The 19958-nt window shown below is 48.0% G+C and overlaps 2 protein-coding genes across 6 annotated transcripts in view; one reads left to right on the top strand and one right to left on the bottom strand.

Moving 5' to 3' along the window:
• The window catches only part of LOC128843160 (uncharacterized), a 56643-nt gene extending 54413 nt beyond the window's left edge, over positions 1 to 2230 (bottom strand). Inside the window, exon 1 of the mRNA XM_054039754.1 lies at positions 2134 to 2230. Coding sequence (XP_053895729.1) covers positions 2134 to 2230 — 97 coding nt within the window. The remainder of the gene's footprint in view (positions 1 to 2133) is intronic.
• Positions 1 to 19958, top strand: part of MID2 (midline 2) — a 432473-nt gene that overhangs the window by 35069 nt on the left and 377446 nt on the right. The window contains exon 1 of one of the 5 annotated variants that reach the window (XM_054039812.1): positions 4404 to 4492. The exons of 3 other annotated variants lie outside the window; for them this stretch is intronic. The gene's annotated coding sequence lies outside the window, so the exon portion shown is untranslated. Of the gene's footprint in view, positions 1 to 4403; positions 4493 to 11408; positions 11495 to 19958 lie in introns of those variants that run through there. One more of the 5 variants, XM_054039810.1, reaches the window with a different exon arrangement.

The raw sequence follows: 19958 nt of genomic DNA, 5'->3' as shown, positions 1-19958 counted from the left end.
TAATGATCAATAACTTCATTTAAAAAAAACAGACCATTACAGTCACTTCCTGATCATGTTGTACTTACCCATTCCCTCACTTCCAAAGCCCAGGCATTTGAAAGCAGAGCGATGAATAGATCATAAATCTCATACTGCCCACAAAATAGCAAACACAGCCTTATAGTTAAGTATCAGGGGGTAGCCGTGTTAGTCTGTATCTACAAAAACAACAAAGAGTCTGGTGGCACCTTAAAGACTAACAGATTTATTTGGGCATAAGCTTTCGTGAGTAAAAACCTCACTTCTTCGGATGCATAGAGTGAAAGCTACAGATGCAGGCATTATATACAGACACATGGAGAGCAGGGAGTTACTTCACAAGTAACTTCACAAGCCTTATAGTTGGGTGTACAAACTTTTAACAAATTTGAGCATAAGCTTTCGTGGGCTACAGCCCACTTCTTCGGATACATAGAATGGAACGTATATTGAGGAGATATATATACACATACAGAGAGCATGAAAAGGTGGGAGTTGTCTTACCAACTCTGAGAGGCCAATTAAGTAAGAGAAAAAAAACTTTTGAAGTGATAATCAAGATAGCCCAGTACAGACAGTTTGATAAGAAGTGTGAGAATACTTACAAGGGGAGATAGAGTCAATGTTTGTAATGGCTCAGCCATTCCCAGTCTCTATTCAAGCCTAAATTGATTGTATCTAGTTTGCATATCAATTTAAGCTCAGCAGTTTCTCATTGGAGTCTGTTTTTGAAGCTTTTCTGTTGCAAAATTGCCACCCGCAGGTCTGTCATTGAATGACCAGACAGATTAAAGTGTTCTCCTACTGTTTTTTGAATGTTCTGATTCCTGATGTCAGATTTGTGTCCATTAATTCTTTTGCGTAGAGACTGTCCGGTTTGGCCAATGTACATTTTTTTTTCTCTTACTTAATTGGCCTCTCAGAGTTGGTAAGACAACTCCCACCTTTTCATGCTCTCTGTTTGTGTATATATATCTCGTCAATATATGTTCCATTCTGTGCATCCGAAGAAGTGGGCTGTAGCCCACGAAAGCTTATGCTCAAATAAATTTGTTAGTCTGTAAGGTGCCACAAGTACTCCTGTTCTTTTTGCGGATACAGACTAACACGACTGCTACTCTGAAACCTGTACAAATTTTGAAGTTCTTCAAAATGCAATCCCCTTAACTCTGACCTCTCATAAATGCTGTTCTTTCACTAGTGATCGCAAGATCTAATTACAATGCCAAACCCTCTGAAAAGCAAAATTGATGAACTTGAGTCATTGCTGTGTGACTCCTGTTTTATATGCAATAATGATGCTGCTATGAGTATTGATCAGCCTGAAAAGCCTATCTACAAAATCCCATCATTCTGCCATAAATGCATAGTGTTAGACTCTTCCTGTTTAAACCATCTAAGTATAGATTATTCTCATGAAACCTCAATTATAAGTGTTACACTAAAATATTCCATTTCCTATGTAGCAGGATCCCTTAAAAAAATTAGATACCCAGGTCTGTGACTGGGGCTCTTAGGTGCTATGATAACACAAATTATCAATAACAGAACACCACAAATACTTTAACCCCCTCCCCCCTGCCCAAACATTGTGTAGGTCAGAGTTAAAGTGGTTGTGTTGCGATGAACTTTACATTTCCGATCAGAATAATGCGTGTGTCATTGCCAGTAGGATCACAGGTGTGGTGCCCTTAACTCTCCACTTCCTTGCCTTGGAGTTCTGGTGCTTTGCAGCCATCACTCAGTTCTAAAAGGAAGGGTTCGGCTTTGGAGTGTATAATGTGCTTTGGGCTCTCCTGATGGGAGGTGTTGCAGACAGCGCAGTACTTGTGTTCCTCCATCTTGTGCTCAGTCCGTGCTGCCAGCCATGGGTTTGTTACACTGGAGCAATTCTACTCCTTTTCCTTGTGATGTCCCCAGGGAAGCCCTGTGTGGCTGAGTGACTCATTGACTGAGCTGCCATGGTGCCTTGGAAATGGACCTGGAGCCCTTTCAGTGGCCAGCAGTTCTGTTCTGCCCCCTCCCCCCAGTAGATACCCATCAAACCCCTGTCAGCTCATGCTGCCACAGGGAGTGGGGTGTGCAGTTTTGGCTGCTGATTGCCCCACTTACCCCTCTTGTCCTGCCGCTTGGGGCACTTACTTTCTCTGACCCCATCTGCCTTTTGGGTTTTGGCAGCAGTGAGATGAGATTTCTTCCAAGCCGTCATCTTAACTCTACCTTGGTATAACTACTTTTGAAATGATTTTTTAAGATCTGGTCTCCAGTCAGTTCTAAACTCCAGTGTCCTGCTGCTCCTCTGGATGATTTATACGTCATGTTTGCAGGAGTCCCTTCAGCGGAGTGGAGCTAGTAAAGCTGTGATTTGTTTGTGTCCCGTTCCTGTCCGGGAGACAAATGGCAGCTATGAAGCAGCCTGATGAACAAAAATAAAAAGGTGATTTGCTCGCCTTGTAGAGTTCTGATGATCGGGCATGGCTGGCGAGGCGAGCGTCCCAAAGGAAGCCTGCCTGTCTCTGTGTTAATAACTCAGGAGGTGTAAAGCCCATGCTGAGAGCGCCGGAGCAGGCTGTTTGGCTCTCCCCAGATCTCCGGAGGGAATGAGCAGATCATGCTCAAAATATGCTTTTCCTTTGGGATCGCAATGTTTAAAGGTCAGCAGGATTAATGTGCAGTTACTTGTAGTACATTCGTCTGTAATTTTGCAAAGGAACTGCTGGCACCCTCGCAGGCCAAGCACGGAGGAGCAGGCTGAAGCACTGAGAGCTGCAGTGCTGCCCTGTCAATGCTCACTCTTCCCTTCCAAAGGGAAACTCCCACACCTCTGGAGTGTTGAGTTAGGCACTGAAATACCTATAAGGATCTGGGCCCTAGAGCCCTGGTGGGTGCACTGAGCAGGACTGGGGTGGAGAAGGGATGGTCCGGGCACTAGCCTGAGACTTGGGAGACTTGATTCCATTCCCTGCTCTGTCACAGACTTTCTGTGTGATGTTGGTCAAGTCCCTTAGCCTGTCTGGACTCAGTTCCCTGAGGATGCTAGCACTGCCTTGCGCATGGAAGCACGTGAGGATACAAGCATTACAGACTGCAGTCCGCTCACCGTACGGGGTTCTGCCTGTGTTTGCCCTGTGCAGACAGGAGGCCTCACAGCTTCTTTAACTCCATGCAGCATCCTCCTGGGAACACGAGCGCCACTTACCCTTGTGCCTACAAGCGAGGGGTTGTTACGGCATATCAGCTGTTTTCATAGTAAATAACCAGTTAACCCCCAGCTCTGCTGCTGTCACTGTTCAGGTTTGCTGGCAACATGGAAATAGGTGGACTGTGCTGAGCTTCTGAAAACTTGCTAAGTTATTGGGTGGGGAAAAGGGGGAAGAAATGTAGGAAACCTGGGAGGTGTATGCATGTGTAGGGCATTGGAGAGCTGGCTTCTGTCACTGACTCCGCTTGTGTGACCCTGGGCAAGCTGACTGCCAGTACTGTGCCTCGGTTTCCCCCTCTGGAGAATAAGATAATGAGCCTTACTTACCATTGCAAAGTGAGATGTGACCCTCAGTTAAAAGTGCCGCGTAGGTCCTAAGTATTTGCTGCTGTTGTTCCCATGAAAGGCCCAACGCATGGATGGGAATTTGCATTTCTGAGCATGGTGCCAGTCATGCAGCGGAGAGGAGGATCCTCATCTGGAAATAGCTGCACTTTGCAGCTGCCCTTGGGTCGCTTCCTCCAGCAGCAGACGGTGTATGAATTGGCCTGAGCCAGACCTGCTGAATTGATTCTTAAAATGTTTGAATTTATTAAAATTCTTGTTTAAGTGTTGTTGATTTTATAGTTTCGCCTGCGTTACAATGACAGCCGCTGGCACATTGATTTCATTGTGGCATAAAGAGCCATTGCCCTCTGCTATAGTGCTCCAGTTTAAATCCGTTCAAAGCAGACATTCTTCTTTGAGTGGTGTCCCTATGGGTGCCCCACTGTAGGTGTGTTTGCGGCCCCGTGCTGCTGATTGGAGAACTTCAGAAGCAGTGTCCCTTGGGCCCGCACATTGCCACAAGGCTAGCCAGTGCAGGCTAACCCCCCTGAGTTCCTTCTCAACCACCCCTGGCTAGAGATGGAGCCATTACTTGTCAGTTAGTGGATCGTTAACTCTCCTTTTCATTTGTTAAACTTCAGCTTTTAGAAACCTTCTAACTTTATTCTGACTCTTTATTTGGCCACACCTGAAAAAAGAAGAAAGAAAAGACTTTGTTCTTTTGCTCAACCCCGGTGGTGGTGGGGAACCCCCTGGACAAGTGTATACCTGGCTCTCTGGGCTTCAAGAAGTATTGCAGTTACAACAGAAAAACTTCAAAAACAGACTCCAACGAGAGACTGCTGAGCTGGAATTGATATGCAAACTAGACACAATCAACTCCGGTTTGAATAAGGACTGGGAATGGCTGAGCCATTACAAACATTGAATCTATCTCCCCTTGTAAGTATTTTCACACTTCTTATCAAACTGTCTGTACTGGGCTATCTTGATTATCACTTCAAAAGTTTTTTTTCTCTTAATTAATTGGCCTCTCAGAGTTGGTAAGACAACTCCCACCTGTTTATGCTCTCTGTATGTGTGTATATATATCTCCTCAATATATGTTCCATTCTATATGCATCCGAAGAAGTGGGCTGTAGTCCACGAAAGCTTATGCTCTAATAAATTCGTTAGTCTCTAAGGTGCCACAAGTACTCCTGTTCTTCTTTTTGCGGATACAGACTAACACGGCTGCTACTCTGAAATTTGTAGTGAGGTGATTCCTGGCTGCGGACAAGTGTTCCCAGTGCATTTCGCTGCTTCGGTGAGGGCCACATCCAACAGTAGTGTTCCCTCTGTCAAGATCCCACAAGGACAGAGAGCGCCGCCAGAAAATCATCTGTATGGATGCAGCTCTTTGACCCCAGCACTCCGACTGTCATGAGTCTTCCCCTCAGCCTTTGACTTTGAAGGATAGTGAGTTGCAGAAATGGGCCAGGGACTCCTTTCACAAGTCGAAAAAGAGAGTGGGAAGTTCCCTCAGCAAGCCCAGGGATAGCCAAAAGTGATCACCATCTCACTCAGTATCCTCGGCAACGAGATCGTCTGGCACCTACACCTCACAGCGACCGTCAGTGTCCAGTACCGTTGATAGGCCCACGGACCCTTTGGGCATGGGCACCGAATCTTCGGTACAGAGACACAAGGGCAAACACCCTAAGATGCTCCTGGTACGCAAGCTGATGTTGGTACCGCCAGTGGCATCAGCCCACCCGGCACCGGAGAGATGGGTATGGGCGAGGTCCCCATGTCCCCCAACACTAGGACACTTGGTATCGACGGAATTCCATCATGAGCATGTTGGAAGCTTGACTCTCTGTCCCTCGGTACCAAGATCATAGCGCCAAGCCATGGTCAACTGAGGGTATTTCCCCACTATCATGCCATGCCCCTCCAATGCCAAGCGAGGGATTGGATATCAAGCCAGAAGGAGTTTCACAATACTCCTCCCAAACTCCATATGGGACCCACTATTAACAGGGTCTGGGAATACACCACCAGATGGCACCACCACCATCCTGGTGCACCACCCATGGGCACCGCCACCAGGCCCTATGCCACTGCAATTGCTATACTGGGACCCCTGGGCAGTGCACAGACAGTCTGCCTCAAGGGCACCGAGCACTGCCCAAGAACCTCCCAGACATGCTCCCTTGGCCACAGCATCAGGGGCCTCAGGGCCTCAAGACGTGGAGAAACAGGAGGACGAGGTAAGACCTAAGGCTGTATCCTCTTCTTCACTGGATGAAGTGGTCATGCCATCACCATGAAAAGAATGGCGGACGCTCTCCACATACCACTGGAGGAGGTTAAAGACACGCACCACCAGCTCATTGATACCCTCCATGCCTCATCCGCTTCCAAAAATGCCCTCCCAATTAATGAGGCCATCCTAGATCCAGCTAAGATGGTGTGGCAAACCCAGCTTTGGTGGTCCTGACGTGCAAGTGGGTGGACAAAAAATATAGAATCATAGAATATCAGGGTTGGAAGGGACCTCAGGAGGTCATCTAGTCCAACCCCCTGCTCAAAGCAGGACCTAAGCCCAACTAAATCATCCCAGCCAGGACTTTGTCAAGCCTGACCTTAAAAACCTCTAAGGAAGAAGATTCCACCACCTCCCTAGGTAACCCATTCCAGTGCTTCACCACCCTCCTAGTGAGAAAGTTTTTCCTAATATCCAACCTGAACCTCCCGCACTGCAACTTGAGACCATTACTCCTTGTTCTGTCATCTGGTACCACTGAGAACAGCCTAGATCCACCCTCTTTGGAACCCCCTTTCAGGTAGTTGAAAGCAGCTATCAAATCCGCACTCATTCTTCTCTTCTGCAGACTAAACAATCCCAGTTCCTTTAGCCTCTCCTCATAACTCATGTGCTCCAGCCCCCTAATCATTTTTGTTGCCCTCCGCTGGACTCTTTCCAATTTTTCCACATCCTTCTTGTAGTGTGGGGCCCAAAACTGGACACAGTACTCCAGGTGAGGCCTCACCAATGTCGAATAAAGGGGAACAATCACGTTCCTCGATCTGCTGGCAATGCCCCTACTTATACAGCCCAAAATGCCGTTAGCCTTCTTGGCAACAAGAGCACACTGTTGACTCATATCCAGCTTCTCGTCCACTGTGACCCCTAGGTCCTTTTCTGCAGAACTGCTACCTAGCCATTCGGTCCCTAGTCTGTAGCAGTGCATGGGATTCTTCCGTCCTAAGTGCAGGACTCTGCACTTGTCCTTGTTGAACCTCATCAGGTTTTTTTTGGCCCAATTCTCTAATTTGTCTAGGTCTCTCTGTATCCGATCCCTACCCTCTAGTGTATCTACCGTGCCTCCTAGTTTAGTGTCATCTGCAAACTTGCTGAGAGTGCAGTCCACACCATCCTCCAGATCAATAACAATAACAAGGATATTAAACAAAACCGACCCTTGGGGCACTCCGCTTGAAACCGGCTGCCAACTAGACATGGAGCCATTGATCACTACCTGTTGAGCCCGACGATCTAGCCAGCTTTCATAGAATCATAGAATCATAGAATATCAGAGTTGGAAGGGACCTCAAGAGGTCATCTAGTCCAACCCCCTGCTCAAAGCAGGACCAATTCCCAGCTAAATCATCCCAGCCAGGGCTTTGTCAAGCCGGGCCTTAAAAACCTCCAAGGAAGGAGACTCCACCACCTCCCTAGGTAACGCATTCCAGTGTTTCACCACCCTCCTAGTGAAATAGTTTTTCCTGATATCCAACCTGGACCTCCCCCACTGCAACTTGAGACCATTGCTCCTTGTTCTGTCATCTGCCACCACTGAGAACAGCCGAGCTCCATCCTCTTTGGAACCCCCCTTCAGGTAGTTGAAGGCTGCTATCAAATCCCCCCTCATTCTTCTCTTCTGGAGACTAAACAATCCCAGTTCTCTCAGCCTCTCCTCATAAGTCATGTGCTCCAGACCCCTAATCATTTTTGTTGCCCCTTTCTATCCAGCTTACAGTCCATTCATCCAGCCCATACTTCTTTAACTTGGCGTCAAGAATACTGTGGGAGACCGTATCAAAAGCTTTGCTAAAGTCAAGGAATAACACATCCACTGCTTTCCCCTCATCCACAGAGCCAGTTATCTCCTCATAGAAGGCAATTAGGTTAGTCAGGCACGACTTCCCCTTGGTGAATCCATGCTGACTGTTCCTGATCACTTTCCTCTCCTCTAAGTGTTTCATAATTGATTCCTTGAGGACCTGCTTCATGATTTTTCCAGGGACTGAGGTGAGGCTGACTGGCCTGTAGTTCCCCGGATCCTCCTCCTTCCCTTTTTTAAAGATGGGCCCTACATTAGCCTTTTTCCAGTCATTCGGGACCTCCCCCGATCGCCATGAGTTTTCAAAAATAATGACTAATGGCTTTGCAATCTCATCCGCCAACTCCTTTAGCACCCTCGGATGCAGCGCATCCGGCCCCATGGACTTGTGCACGTCCAGTTTTTCTAAATAGTCCCGAACCACTTCTTTTTCCACAGAGGGCTGGTCACCTTCTCCCCATATTGTGCTGTCCATTCTATCTTGGTAGGACAAAGGCCTTCAGAAAGTCCCTAGACTGTTCCTCTCTGTGGCAGAAAGGTCTAAGGACTCAGCAATATCAGCCCAAAGACTCTCCAAGTGGTTCTTGAATTGCATCAGACACTGCTACCAAATTTGTAACATGACCCCTCCAGACTCGATCCGTACACATTCCACAAGATCGATCTTCTCATCTCTCGCCTTCTTGAAGGACGTCCCCATCTTAGAGATCTGCAGAGCGGCAACGTGGGTGTCAGCCCACACCTTCACGGAACATCATGCGATCACTGGGGACTCTGCCTCTGATACCATCTTTGGCTACACAGTACGGTCATCTGTGACTGACCCGACTCCAAAGTCCCAGCCCTCCAGTGCAGGTACTGCTGGGAGTCACCTACAGTGGAGCACCCACAGGGACTCTACTCGAAGAAGAAGTTACTAACCTTGTGCAGTAACAATGGTTCTTTGAGATGTGTGTCACTATGGGTGCTCCATGACCTGCCCTCCTTCCTTCTACTTTGGAGTTCTCGCTATGACTCTGGGTAGAGAAGGAACTGAGGACTAGCCCGCACGCACTGGCTAGCCTTGTGGCACAGCACAAGGAGAGACCGCGCATGTGCAGGCCCAACAGACACTGCTTCCGAAATTCTGCAATCCGCAGCGCAGAGAGGGAGACACACCTACAGTGGGGCACCAATAGGAACACTACTGGAAGAACCATCATTACTGCACAAGGTGAGTAACTTCTTCATCCTAGAGGAGCACTATGCTGGGGGGGGGGGGCGTAATCTCCCAATGCTGCCTCCTATTGGCCGCAGTAAATTGCTATCACACAAGGTTATGCTTCATTAGGACTCAAACTCTCTCCCTGCACTGGGACACAGAAATTGCGGCATAATAGAAACGGCTGTTGGCTTCCCATTGCTAGCTGTTCTTTTCAACCCCCTTTCCTAGTTAGTGTAAACAGACCTGGATCCAAGTGACTACTGGTGCCAATGAAAACAGGTTTAATTCTTGAACGCCGAGTGCTGGTGTTGCCACTAGAATGCCCCGGAGCCAGCATAACCAGCAAGAAAGTAAACAAGCAGGTTTTCAGCTCTCAGAGCGACTGAACGCAGCTTTTCATGCTGCATGCTGGCGGCTGGGTTGTGGGTGGAATCCCATCTACTGGCATATGGGAAGGAATAAAAGCCTTCAGGGCAGCAATGAAGGAAGGGAATCATTCCCAGTGTCAGAGGATGGGATGAGAAGCTGAGGCTGGTAGTGAAGGGAGGAGGAGTTTAGCTTAAATATTAGGGGGAAATTGATGTGTCCCACTGCAAGCATGTGATACCCGTGCTTTGCATTGATGCAGAGTTCATGGGCCAGAACCAACGTCTTACAACTAAAGGGGTTTGGGACAAGAATGCGTGTGATTGTCACTCTGTGTGTTCCATCCTGCCATGGTAACTGGTGCTACCAGGATTTAAACAGGGTTTGGCTGGCCAGTTATCTTCTATGAAGAGATCAAGGCTTTGGTATGCATTCCCCTCCCCTGTGGCTTGCAGACCTCGCAGGTGTGCAGCTTGGGCTGCTGAGTAGTTTGAGGGGGTTGGAGCCTGTTTCAGTGGGGATGTTTTGCTCTGGTTTTTGTTGACTGGCTGTTAATTGCACAGGGAGGAGATCGGAGGCTGATGCTTCCTGGCTTGTGGTTGCCAGAATGCTCAGAGCCGGAATGGATGCTGTCTTGACTAGAAATCAAAGGAAGCAAATGAGAAATAATGATGCGCTTGCAGCCTTGCTGAATTCTCGGGATCAGGCAAGAGGTGCACTGCCCACTTTTATGGTCCTTCATTCCACAGGCCTTTGAAGGAAGCAGAAGGTGAAGATTTTCACAGCTGGTGTGTACAGCTGTGGCAGCTGCAGCTATCAAAGCCCTCCAGGCACTGGGGTGGGGGTGACTGAGTGAGTGGCTACAGAGGTGCTTTTAAACTACTTTGATTGCAGAAAAATACATGTTGCTTTTCCTGCACACATGACACAAATCAGCTAAGCAATGGTAAGAATCATAGAATAGAATCATAGAATATGAGGGTTGGAAGGGACCTCAGGAGGTCATCTAGTCCAACCCCCTGCTCAAAGCAGGACCAATCCCCAGACAGATTTTTGCCCCAGATCCCTAAATGGTCCCCTTAAGGATTGAACTCACAACCCTGGGTTTAGCAGGCCAATGCTTAAACCACTGAGCTATCCCTCCCCTGTAGGTTAACACACTACATGTGCGCACACGCAGCATATTGCACTAAACAAGCCCTAGACATTGGATTCTGTTGGAGATTCAGATAGACACAGGCTCTTTGGCTCTCTCGGCATTGCCTGTAGAGGGGAGGGAGGAGGCTGCAAATTCTGTGGGGCCAGGGGAGAGTGTTATTCTTTATTTGTGTAGTGTGGAGTATTTATGGGTGTTCCTAGAAACTGTAGTGAGGGTCTCAATCCAGAACCCCATTTTGGCCCCTTTAGTGTTGCTCCTGCAGTATCAAGCAGTTGGAAAGCCAGAATCTCCTCAGTGGGGCAGTGGAGAGCAGCCATGCTTTCCTCTCCAGGTCCTGTCAAAGGGATCATGCTTGGTCTGTTCCAGGGTGAGAAGGCATGGTTGTAACGTCATGCAGCACCCTTGGACTCCAAGAATGTGGACAAATTGGAAAGAGTCCAGCAGAAGGCAATGGAAATGATTAGGGGGCTGGGGCACATGACTTATGAGGAGACGCTGAGGGAACTGGGATTATTTAGTCTGCAGAAGAGAAGAGTGAGGGGGGATTTGATAGCAGTCTTCAACTATGTGAAGTGGGGCTCCAAAGAGGATGGAGCTAGGCTGTTCTAGTGGTGGCAGATGACAGAAAAAGGAGCAATGGTCTCAAGTTGCAGTGGGGGAGGTCTACATTTTTCCTAATATCCAACCATTTCACTAGGAGGGTGGTGAAGCACTGGAATGGGTTACCTAGGGAGGTGGTGGAATCTCCATCCTTAGAGGTTTTTAAGGCTCAGGTTCACAAAGCCCTCGCTGGGATGATTTAGTTGGGGTTGGTCCTGCTTTGAGCAGGGGATTGGACTAGCTGGCCTCTTGAGGTCTCTTCCAACCCTAATCTTCTATGATTCCAGCAATCTCTGGCTGACAGGTGGCCCTTTTTGGGTCATTGCTATTTGGGTGATTTGATTCTTTTTTTTTAGAGCAGCCCTGCACTGCTCAGATTGCCCCAGGATTGAGGTGCTGCAGATGGCTCCTTTGTAGCTTCCGCAGCTCGGCTGCATCGAGTGGACTGATCTGAAGGTTGACCCCTTACCGTGCAGTCACCACCACCAAGAACTTCTCATGTACAGGTAACCTCTGTCATGTGGCATTCTGTTCTCTGTCTGCTAAGGGCCGCTGCTCGTGGATGCTAGTGCCTTTGGATAGTTTACAGGTTTCTGTAAAATCCTAACAAGTACACTGTAAACCTACCACCCATGGTCATCGTGAAGGATGGCTTGGCTTCAAACTCTTGCAGAACAGGGCTGGCTATATAGCTCACCGGTTTCTAAGGGTATGTCTACACTATGGGATTAATCCAAATTTATATAATTCGGATTTGAAAAACAGGTTGTATAAAGTCGAAATGTATGCGGCCACACTAAGCACATTAATTCGGTGGTGTGCGTCCAAGTACCGGGGCTAGCGTCGATTTCTGCACCGTTGCACTGTGGGTAGCTATCCCATAGCTATCCCATAGTTCCCGCAGTCTCCCGCGCCCATTGGGATTGTGGGTTAAGATCCCAGTGCCTGATGGGACAAAAAACATTGTCGCAGGTGGTTCTGGGTACAGCCTCACCTACTCCCTCCCTCCTCCCTCCCTCCCTCCCTGCATGAAAGCAACAGATGGCAGACAACCATTTTCGCGCCTTTTTTCCTGGGTGAGTGAACACTGCAGACTCCATACCACGGCAAGTATGGAGCCCGCTGAGCTCAAGACAGCAGTCATGAACATTGTAAACACCTCGCGCGTTCTCGTGGAGTTTATGCTCAGCCAGGACCAGAAAAACGAGGCGAGGAGGCAGCGGCGGCGGCAGCGCAGCGACAAGCATGATGAGGACATTGACCTGGACATGGACACGGACACGGATACAGAATTCTGTGAAACCACGGGCTCCGGTGCTTTGCAGATCATGTTGTTAATGGGGCAGATTCTATCCATGGAACGCCGATTCTGGGCAAGGGAAACAAGCACAGACTGGTGGGAACGCATAGTGTTGCAGGTCTGGGACGATTCCCAGTGGCTGCGGAACTTTCGCATGCGTAAGGGCACTTTCATGGAACTTTGTGACTTGCTGTCCCCTGCCCTGAAACGACAGAATACCAAGATGAGAGCAGCCCTCACAGTTGAGAAGCGCGTGGCGATAGCCCTGTGGAAGCTTGCAACGCCAGACAGCTACCGGTCAGTCGGGAATCAATTTGGAGTGGGCAAATCTACTGTGGGGGCTGCTGTGATGCAAGTAGCCAAAGCAATCACTCAGGTGCTGCTACGAAAGTTAGTGACTCTGGGAAATGTGCAGGCCATAGTGGATGGTTTTGCTGCAATGGGATTCCCTAACTGTGGTGGGGCGATAGACGGAACCCATATCCCTATCTTGGCACCGGAGCACCAAGCCACCGAGTACATAAACCGCAAGGGGTACTTTTCAATGGTGCTGCAAGCACTTGTGGATCACAAGGGACGTTTCACCAACATCAACGCGGGCTGGGCGGGAAGGGTTCATGACGCTCGCGTCTTCAGGAACACTACTCTGTTTAAAGGGCTGCAGCAAGGGACTTACTTTCCGGACCAGAAAATAACCGTTGGGGATGTTGAAATGCCAATAGTTATTCTTGGGGACCCAGCCTACCCCTTAATGCCATGGCTCATGAAGCCGTACACAGGCAGCCTGGACAGGAGTCAGGTGCTGTTTAACTACAGGCTAAGCAAGTGCAGAATGGTGGTACAATGTGCATTTGGCCGTTTAAAAGGTCGCTGGCGATCATTATTGACTCGCTCTGACCTCAGCCAAAGAAATCTCCCCACTGTTATTTCTGCTTGCTGTGTGCTCCACAATCTCTGTGAAAGTAAGGGGGAGACCTTTACGGCGGGGTGGGAGGCTGAGGCAAATCGCCTGGCTGCTGATTACGCGTAGCCAGACACCAGGGCGATTAGAAGAGCACACCAGGAAGCGCTGTGCATCAGAGAAGCTTTAAAAACCAGTTTCATGACTGGCCAGGCTACAGTGTGAAATATCTGTTTGTTTCTCCTTCATGAAAACCTACCCCCTTTATTGACTGATTTTCTGTAAGGAACCCACCCTCCCCCTTCCCCCAGCTTTCTTTCAAACCAAATAAAGTCACTGTCATTTAAAAATAATTTATTCTTTATTAATAGATTAGAAAAAGAGGGAGGGAACCCGGGTGGTATTTGGGAGGAGGATTGCTGGGAAGGAAAAAGCCACAAAGAAAAGGTTAAAAAAATGACAGCCTTTTGCTTGGGCTGTCTACTGGGGTGGAATGGGAAGGTGTACGGAGCCTCCCCCCCCCCCCCCCCCGCGTTCTTACACGTCTGGGTGAGGAGGATACGGAACATGGGGAGGGGGGAGGGTGGAACAGGGGCTGAAGCGGCAGTCTGTTTTCCAGCAGCCGTTCCTGAAGCTCCACCAGACGCCGGAGCATGTCTGTTTGCTCACGCAGCAGCCCCAGCGTTGCATCCTGCCTCCTCTGGTCTTCCTGCCGCCACCTCTCATCTCGAGCGTCCCTCCTCTCCTCACGTTGGTCCCTCCTCTCCTCACGTAGGTCGCTCCTGTCCTCACGTTCACTGGCTTCTTTCCTATACTTTGAAACTGTTTCCTTCCACTCATTCAGATGAGCTCTGTCACTGCGGCTGGATTCCATAATTTCAGAAAACATCTCGTCTCGCGTTGTCTTCTTACGACGCCTTATCTGTGATAACCTTCGGGATGGAGGAGGGAGGCTTGAGGAATTTGCAGCTGCTGTAGGGAGGGGAAAAAAGAGAGAATTGTTTAAAAAGCTACATTTTGCAGAACAATGCTTATACTCTTTCACGGTGACCAACACTATTCACATTACATAGCACATGTGATTTCTGTGCAAGGTCACATTTTGCCTCTTAATGCTGAGTGCCTGTGGCTTTGCTGCTAGAGATCACAGGTCTGGGCAACAGAATTCGGCTTGCATGCAGCCATGGTAAGCCATTGTCTTACCGTTTCTGCGCCCTCCTTTCCCACATACCAAGCATAGCCTGTAGAGTGCTGCGGTTTTTCTGTTAACATTCAGCAGCACCAGAAAACAAACTAACCACCCCCCCCCTCTCGCCATGAATTCTCTGGGATGATCGCTGTACCCCTCCCCCCCACCGCGTGGCTGGTATCAGGGAAGATCCCTGCATGCACCAAACTAACCACCCCCGCCGCCGCCGCCCCCCTCCCGCCATGAATTCTCTGGGATGATCACGGTACCCCTCCCCCCACCGCGTGGCTGGTAACAGGGAAGATCCCTGCTAGCCAAACGCGAAAAACTCAGGGCCAATTTCCCATCTGCGCTTGGCTAACTGCAGGGAAGGATTTATTTTCCGCCACAGTCAAACAGCCCAGTAGGAACGGCCACCTCTGTCCCCTTAATTAAGTTCCCGTATTTCAACCAGGTTACCAGGAGTGATATCACTCTCCTGAGGATTACACAACAAGATAAAGAACGGATGTTGCTTGAATGCCAGCAAACACCGGGACCATACGCTGCCAGGCTTTGTCAGGCAATGATACCAGATTACTTGCTGCAAGCATGGCGTGGTCAAGTGTCCTACCATGGAGGAGGGAATTAAGGATGCACTGCCCAGAAACCTTGTGGCAAGGCTTTCGGAGTACCTCCAGGAGAGCTTCATGGAGATGTCCCTGGAGGATTTCCGCTCCATCCCCAGACACGTTAACAGACTTTTCCAGTAGCTGAACTGACCGCGAATGCATCCCAAGTCCTCAGGGCAAAGTAATCATTAAAAACCGTTTGCTTTTAAAACAAGTTTTATATTTTAAAAGGTAAACTCACCTGAGGTCCCTTCCATGGGGTCAGAGTCTTGGGTACTGGCTTGGGAGGCTTGGGAGGGTACTTCAGTCAGGCTGAGAAAAAGATCCTGGCTGTTGGGGAGAACGGAGTGCTGTGTGCTCTCTGCAAGCTCATCCTCATCCTCCTCCTCCTCCTCTCCCCCATCGGCAGAATCCTCAGGCGTCGCTGATGAGACTATCCCCGACCCAGAATCCACGATCACAGGTGGGGTAGTGGTGGCAGCCCCCCCTAGAATTGCATGCAGCTCGGCGTAGAAGCGGCATGTCCGCGGCTCTGACCCGGAGCGACCGTTTGCCTCCTTTGTTTTTTGATAGGCTTGTCTGAGCTCCTTGACTTTCACGCGGCACTGCTCAGAGTCCCTATTGTGGCCTCTCTCCATCATGCCCTTGGAGATTTTTTCAAAAGTTTTTGCATTTCGTCTTTTAGAACGAAGTTCTGCAAGCACTGAATCCTCTCCCTATACAGCGATCAGATCCAGTACCTCCCTCACGGTCCATGCTGGTGCTCTTTTTCGATTATCAGCCTGCATGGTTACCTGTGCTGATGAGCTATCTGTGGTCACCTGTGCTCTTCACGCTGGGCAAACAGGAAATGAAATTCAAATGTTCGCGGGGCTTTTCCTGTCTACCTGGCCAGTGCATCCGAGTTTAGATTGCTGTCCAGAGCGGTCACAATGATGCACTGTGGGATAGCTCCCGGAGGCCAATACCATCGAATTGCAGCCACACTATCCCTAATTCGAAATGTTAAAATCGATTTTGGCGCTACTCCGCTCGTCGGGGTGGAGTACAGAAATCGATTTAAAGGGCCCTTTACATCGAAATAAATAGCGTCGTTGTGTGGACGGTTGCAGGGTAAATTTGAATTAAAGCTGATAAATCCGAATTAAAGTCATAGTGTAGACCAGGCCTAAGTGACATATCTGGTGTATGGTGTGCTTAAAAAAATACCATAGTCTTTGCTCCCAAGTACATCCTAATCCAGTCAGACTAAGCAAATGGAATAATAGCAGCTGATGGTTAAACATTAGGCAACATCTGTTATTGACATGATCCTTCCCCACTGCAAATTTTCCAACCCAGAGGACTATGACTCTTCATTTCACACTGGGTGAGTAGGAAATTGCTGCAGAGGGAAAAGTTTCATTTCAGTATCAGAACAAATACCTTAATCAATTGATTAAACAGTATTAGCTGTTTAGAATGATAGGAAATACTTAACTTTGGTACGATGGAAGAAGAAAGAACTGCGGAGCATTGTGGACTGACAGAATTTTGGGCAAGGCACAAATATAGAGATTATAACTTCTAGGTCATGACCTTTGATGGGGTGACAGGTATTTTGCATATGGAGAAGCCTAAAAATGTTGCTGTGTTGTTAGACGGCAGGGATACACGCAGAGCTGCTCAGTAAAGCAGAGATGTTATCGGGAAAGAACTAAACAAAACAAAACAAGCCACTTGTCCTGTTGTGTCAGGAATTTGTCCTTCTCTGTCAGTCATTCTGGGAAACTAAAGCGTACACAGCTCTCTGTTTGCAGTGGAAAAAAATAAGAGCAAACTGCTACAGAGTGCAGGCTGCATGGCAGCTTGCCTGGTGGCCCAGGGATGGATGTGTACACTGGGGCGAGTGGCCCTTGGCGCTCTGACTGCAGGGGCAGCACTGAGAGGTCAGAGCTGAAGAATCAAAGGAGCAGAGATGGGATTAATAGGACGTGTGACATCAGAACGGCCTGGTCCCGCCCTCCTATTGAGGAAACTGATGTTATGATCTCAGGGGGCCAAGGTAATATGGTGGGTGGGACACCCCCCTGAGTTGGCACCTTGTTATGGAAGAGGTGGAGCCTGGTCTTTGCTCATGCTTGGAGGGGATATCTCCAGCCCCTGGAGCAATGGTTGTGAGAGGTACACAGGCTGTGCCAATAGTGGATTCTATCATTAGGAATGTGGATGGTGGGTGGCTCGCCTACGGGCAGCAGAAGGTCGCATCTTGCAAGGCACTGAGACAGATTTCCAGACAGGCGTGGCCAGGGAGGAGCCCGTGTCTCCTGGTATGGTTAGAGAGGTGTAGGAGACAGGTCCTGGAAGCTACATTTAGATTGCTAGAAGAGAGAGGCCTCTGTGGCAGCTTTCCCTGGAATGCCTCCAGTTCCACACACACAGCCAGCTAGACCAGAGGGCACCTCAGAGCCCAGGTGAAGGTGACGGAAAGGAGTGGTTTATGGCTGGCAGTGGGAAACTTTTTGGGGAGGGCAGAGTCTATATGGAAGGGGAGCAGGGTTCCACACTTACCCAAAGGAGAGCCAGACAGCTGACATGCCCAGCTAACAAGGTTTCAGGGGGTTATTTATCCTAGTGGGAGGGGGAAAGGAGCATTCATGTTGGAGAAAGATCTCTGCTAGGGATGTTTATAACACAAAAGTCTCTTTATAGCCGGGAAAGGACAGGACAGAAATTATAGATAAACTGGGGCAGAGACAGATTGAGATCAGAGGTAAATTCTGAATAGGATCAAGGTGTTCGCTAAAGAAGCTAAATGAAAAATACACATTTCCAAAAATATAACAATAAATGTCTGTAGAGCAACACAAGAAGCTAATGTCTCAAAATGGGTGAACTTAAATGCCAGGCAATGGAAAAGGAGTCTGAGATGACAGGGATCACTGATACCTGGTGGAATGACAAAGATCCACCGGATAGCGAGCACAGCAGATCAGTGTGCTAAACCTGGCTCTAAATTACCCAGCAAGGACAGCTGAGATCCTAGAGGTGGGAGGGCATCATTTACCTGGAAGATTTCATAGACTCTAATGAACTAGAACTTCTAAGTGGAGAGAGCCATACTGAGAAATTGGTAATAGTTTGTATCCAGAGTCACCAGAATACAAAGGTACTACCAGAGTTATATTGCTGACCTCTTGATCATGGAAAGGATGCTGAGTATCTAGTGCTGAGGGAGTTTAAAGAGGCAACTAAGTCTAATAAAACAGCAATAATGGGTAGCGGCTCACATGTTAAGTGGTCAGATGTCACAATCAGACATGATTTAGAGAAGCAGTTTCTTGACACCGTGAGTGATTGCTTCCTGCAACAGCTAGTTTTACAGCACATAAGGAGAGAGCTATTTGAAGACAGCTAGCGAAAGACATAATTAAAACAACCCAAAATAACACTAGCAGCCGCCAAGGACCAAGAGATCCTTTCAGAATCTCAGAAGAGGCAAGCCTGTGAGAGAAGGGGGGGTCTGCTAGACAACCAGAGAGTAAAGGAAGAAATTAAAGAAGAAGAAGAAGGATGTTGCAGAGAAGCTAAATTATTTCTTTCCATCTATCAAGAGGCAGTTGGGGAAGATAAAGATGAGCTATGGCAGATGCTGGAATAAATGGCTAAATTAAACAGCAGCAGATCATCAGGCCCTGTGACTGCTGCCAACTGTTCTGGAAGAATTCAGAACTGAAGTGACTGAGCTGCTAAAAGATCTTGTAATCTCTCATTAAAGTCAGCTGCTCCACAGGAGTAAAACCTTGTTGACGCTATCTTTAATTTAAAAAAAAGGTAGAAGGAGGGATTTTGGGAATTTACACACCAGTAAGGGCTTTTTTTAGTGCCAAGAAAATTAGTTGAGAAAATAATTAAAACTAGAGTTAAAAAATACATTGCGGAACGTGACAGATTAGGGACACCCAAACATAATTTCTGTACAGGAAAACTAGGCCTGTCTAGTCTACGAGGATTCTGTGAGCATTTCAACAAAATGATAGTGGAGAACTGGCTGAGATTTATTTGGACTTTTAAAATCCTTTGTCAAAGTCCATGAGTTATTAAGGAAACTAGATAGTCATGGGATTAGAGTAAAGTTTTTTGTCATGAATTAGAAACTTACTTAGGGCTACTCTGCAGTACTGTGCTACATTGGCACAGCTGCAGCGCATCTGATGAAGATGTAATTACTCCACCTCAACGAGAGGCAGAAGCTGCTGACATAACGTGCTGTAGACACTGCTTTAAATTGATGTAATTTACATCACTCAGGGGGGTGGCTTTTTCGTACCCTTGAACGACATAACTTACATCGACTTAAGCAGTAGTTGTACACGAGCCCTAAGAGTCAGAAAACAAGAGCAAGATTGTGTGCACATGTATGCATTCACAAACACTAATGTGTGCACACAAACGCTCAAATTTCAACATTGCCAAAGGTTTTTCACATTCCAGGTTTCCGTTCTGGGCCTGGTGGTTTTTGTTTATTACATTTACACACACACACACACACACACACACACACACAGAAAAGAACATTACTAAGGTGCAAAGTAAAGCATGACAAAGTTAGGAAATGCCAGAATTAAGGTTGCCTGTCCAAATTTAATTTGGCCTTCTTGTCTGTATGCATTGTGACAGTCTTTAATTACGTCATCACATACTGTTTTTTCCACAGACCCCCTGCCTCATTCAGTGCACAGGATGGATCTACTCTGGGGATGCATCAGGGTTGGGCAGTGAAGGGGATTGTCCTCTGTAGGACCTGAGCTTCCTTTATTGCAGAAGCTGGAATGTGTTTAGAGAATGAGGCAAGGACATTCTCATGAGTAGGGGCAATTGAATTTTGCCCTGAAGAACTGGATTGTATCCCGCCTGCTCCAGAGTATAGTGGTGGTTGAGCTTCTCAGAGAAAAGATCACCGAATTTTTTAACACGAGCAAAACATGTT

This window comes from Malaclemys terrapin, chromosome 9 (genome assembly GCF_027887155.1).
Source record: "Malaclemys terrapin pileata isolate rMalTer1 chromosome 9, rMalTer1.hap1, whole genome shotgun sequence".
Taxonomy (NCBI): domain Eukaryota; kingdom Metazoa; phylum Chordata; order Testudines; family Emydidae; genus Malaclemys; species Malaclemys terrapin.
Note: the sequence above shows the minus strand (reverse complement) of the source record. Positions and strands in the feature narration are given on the sequence as shown.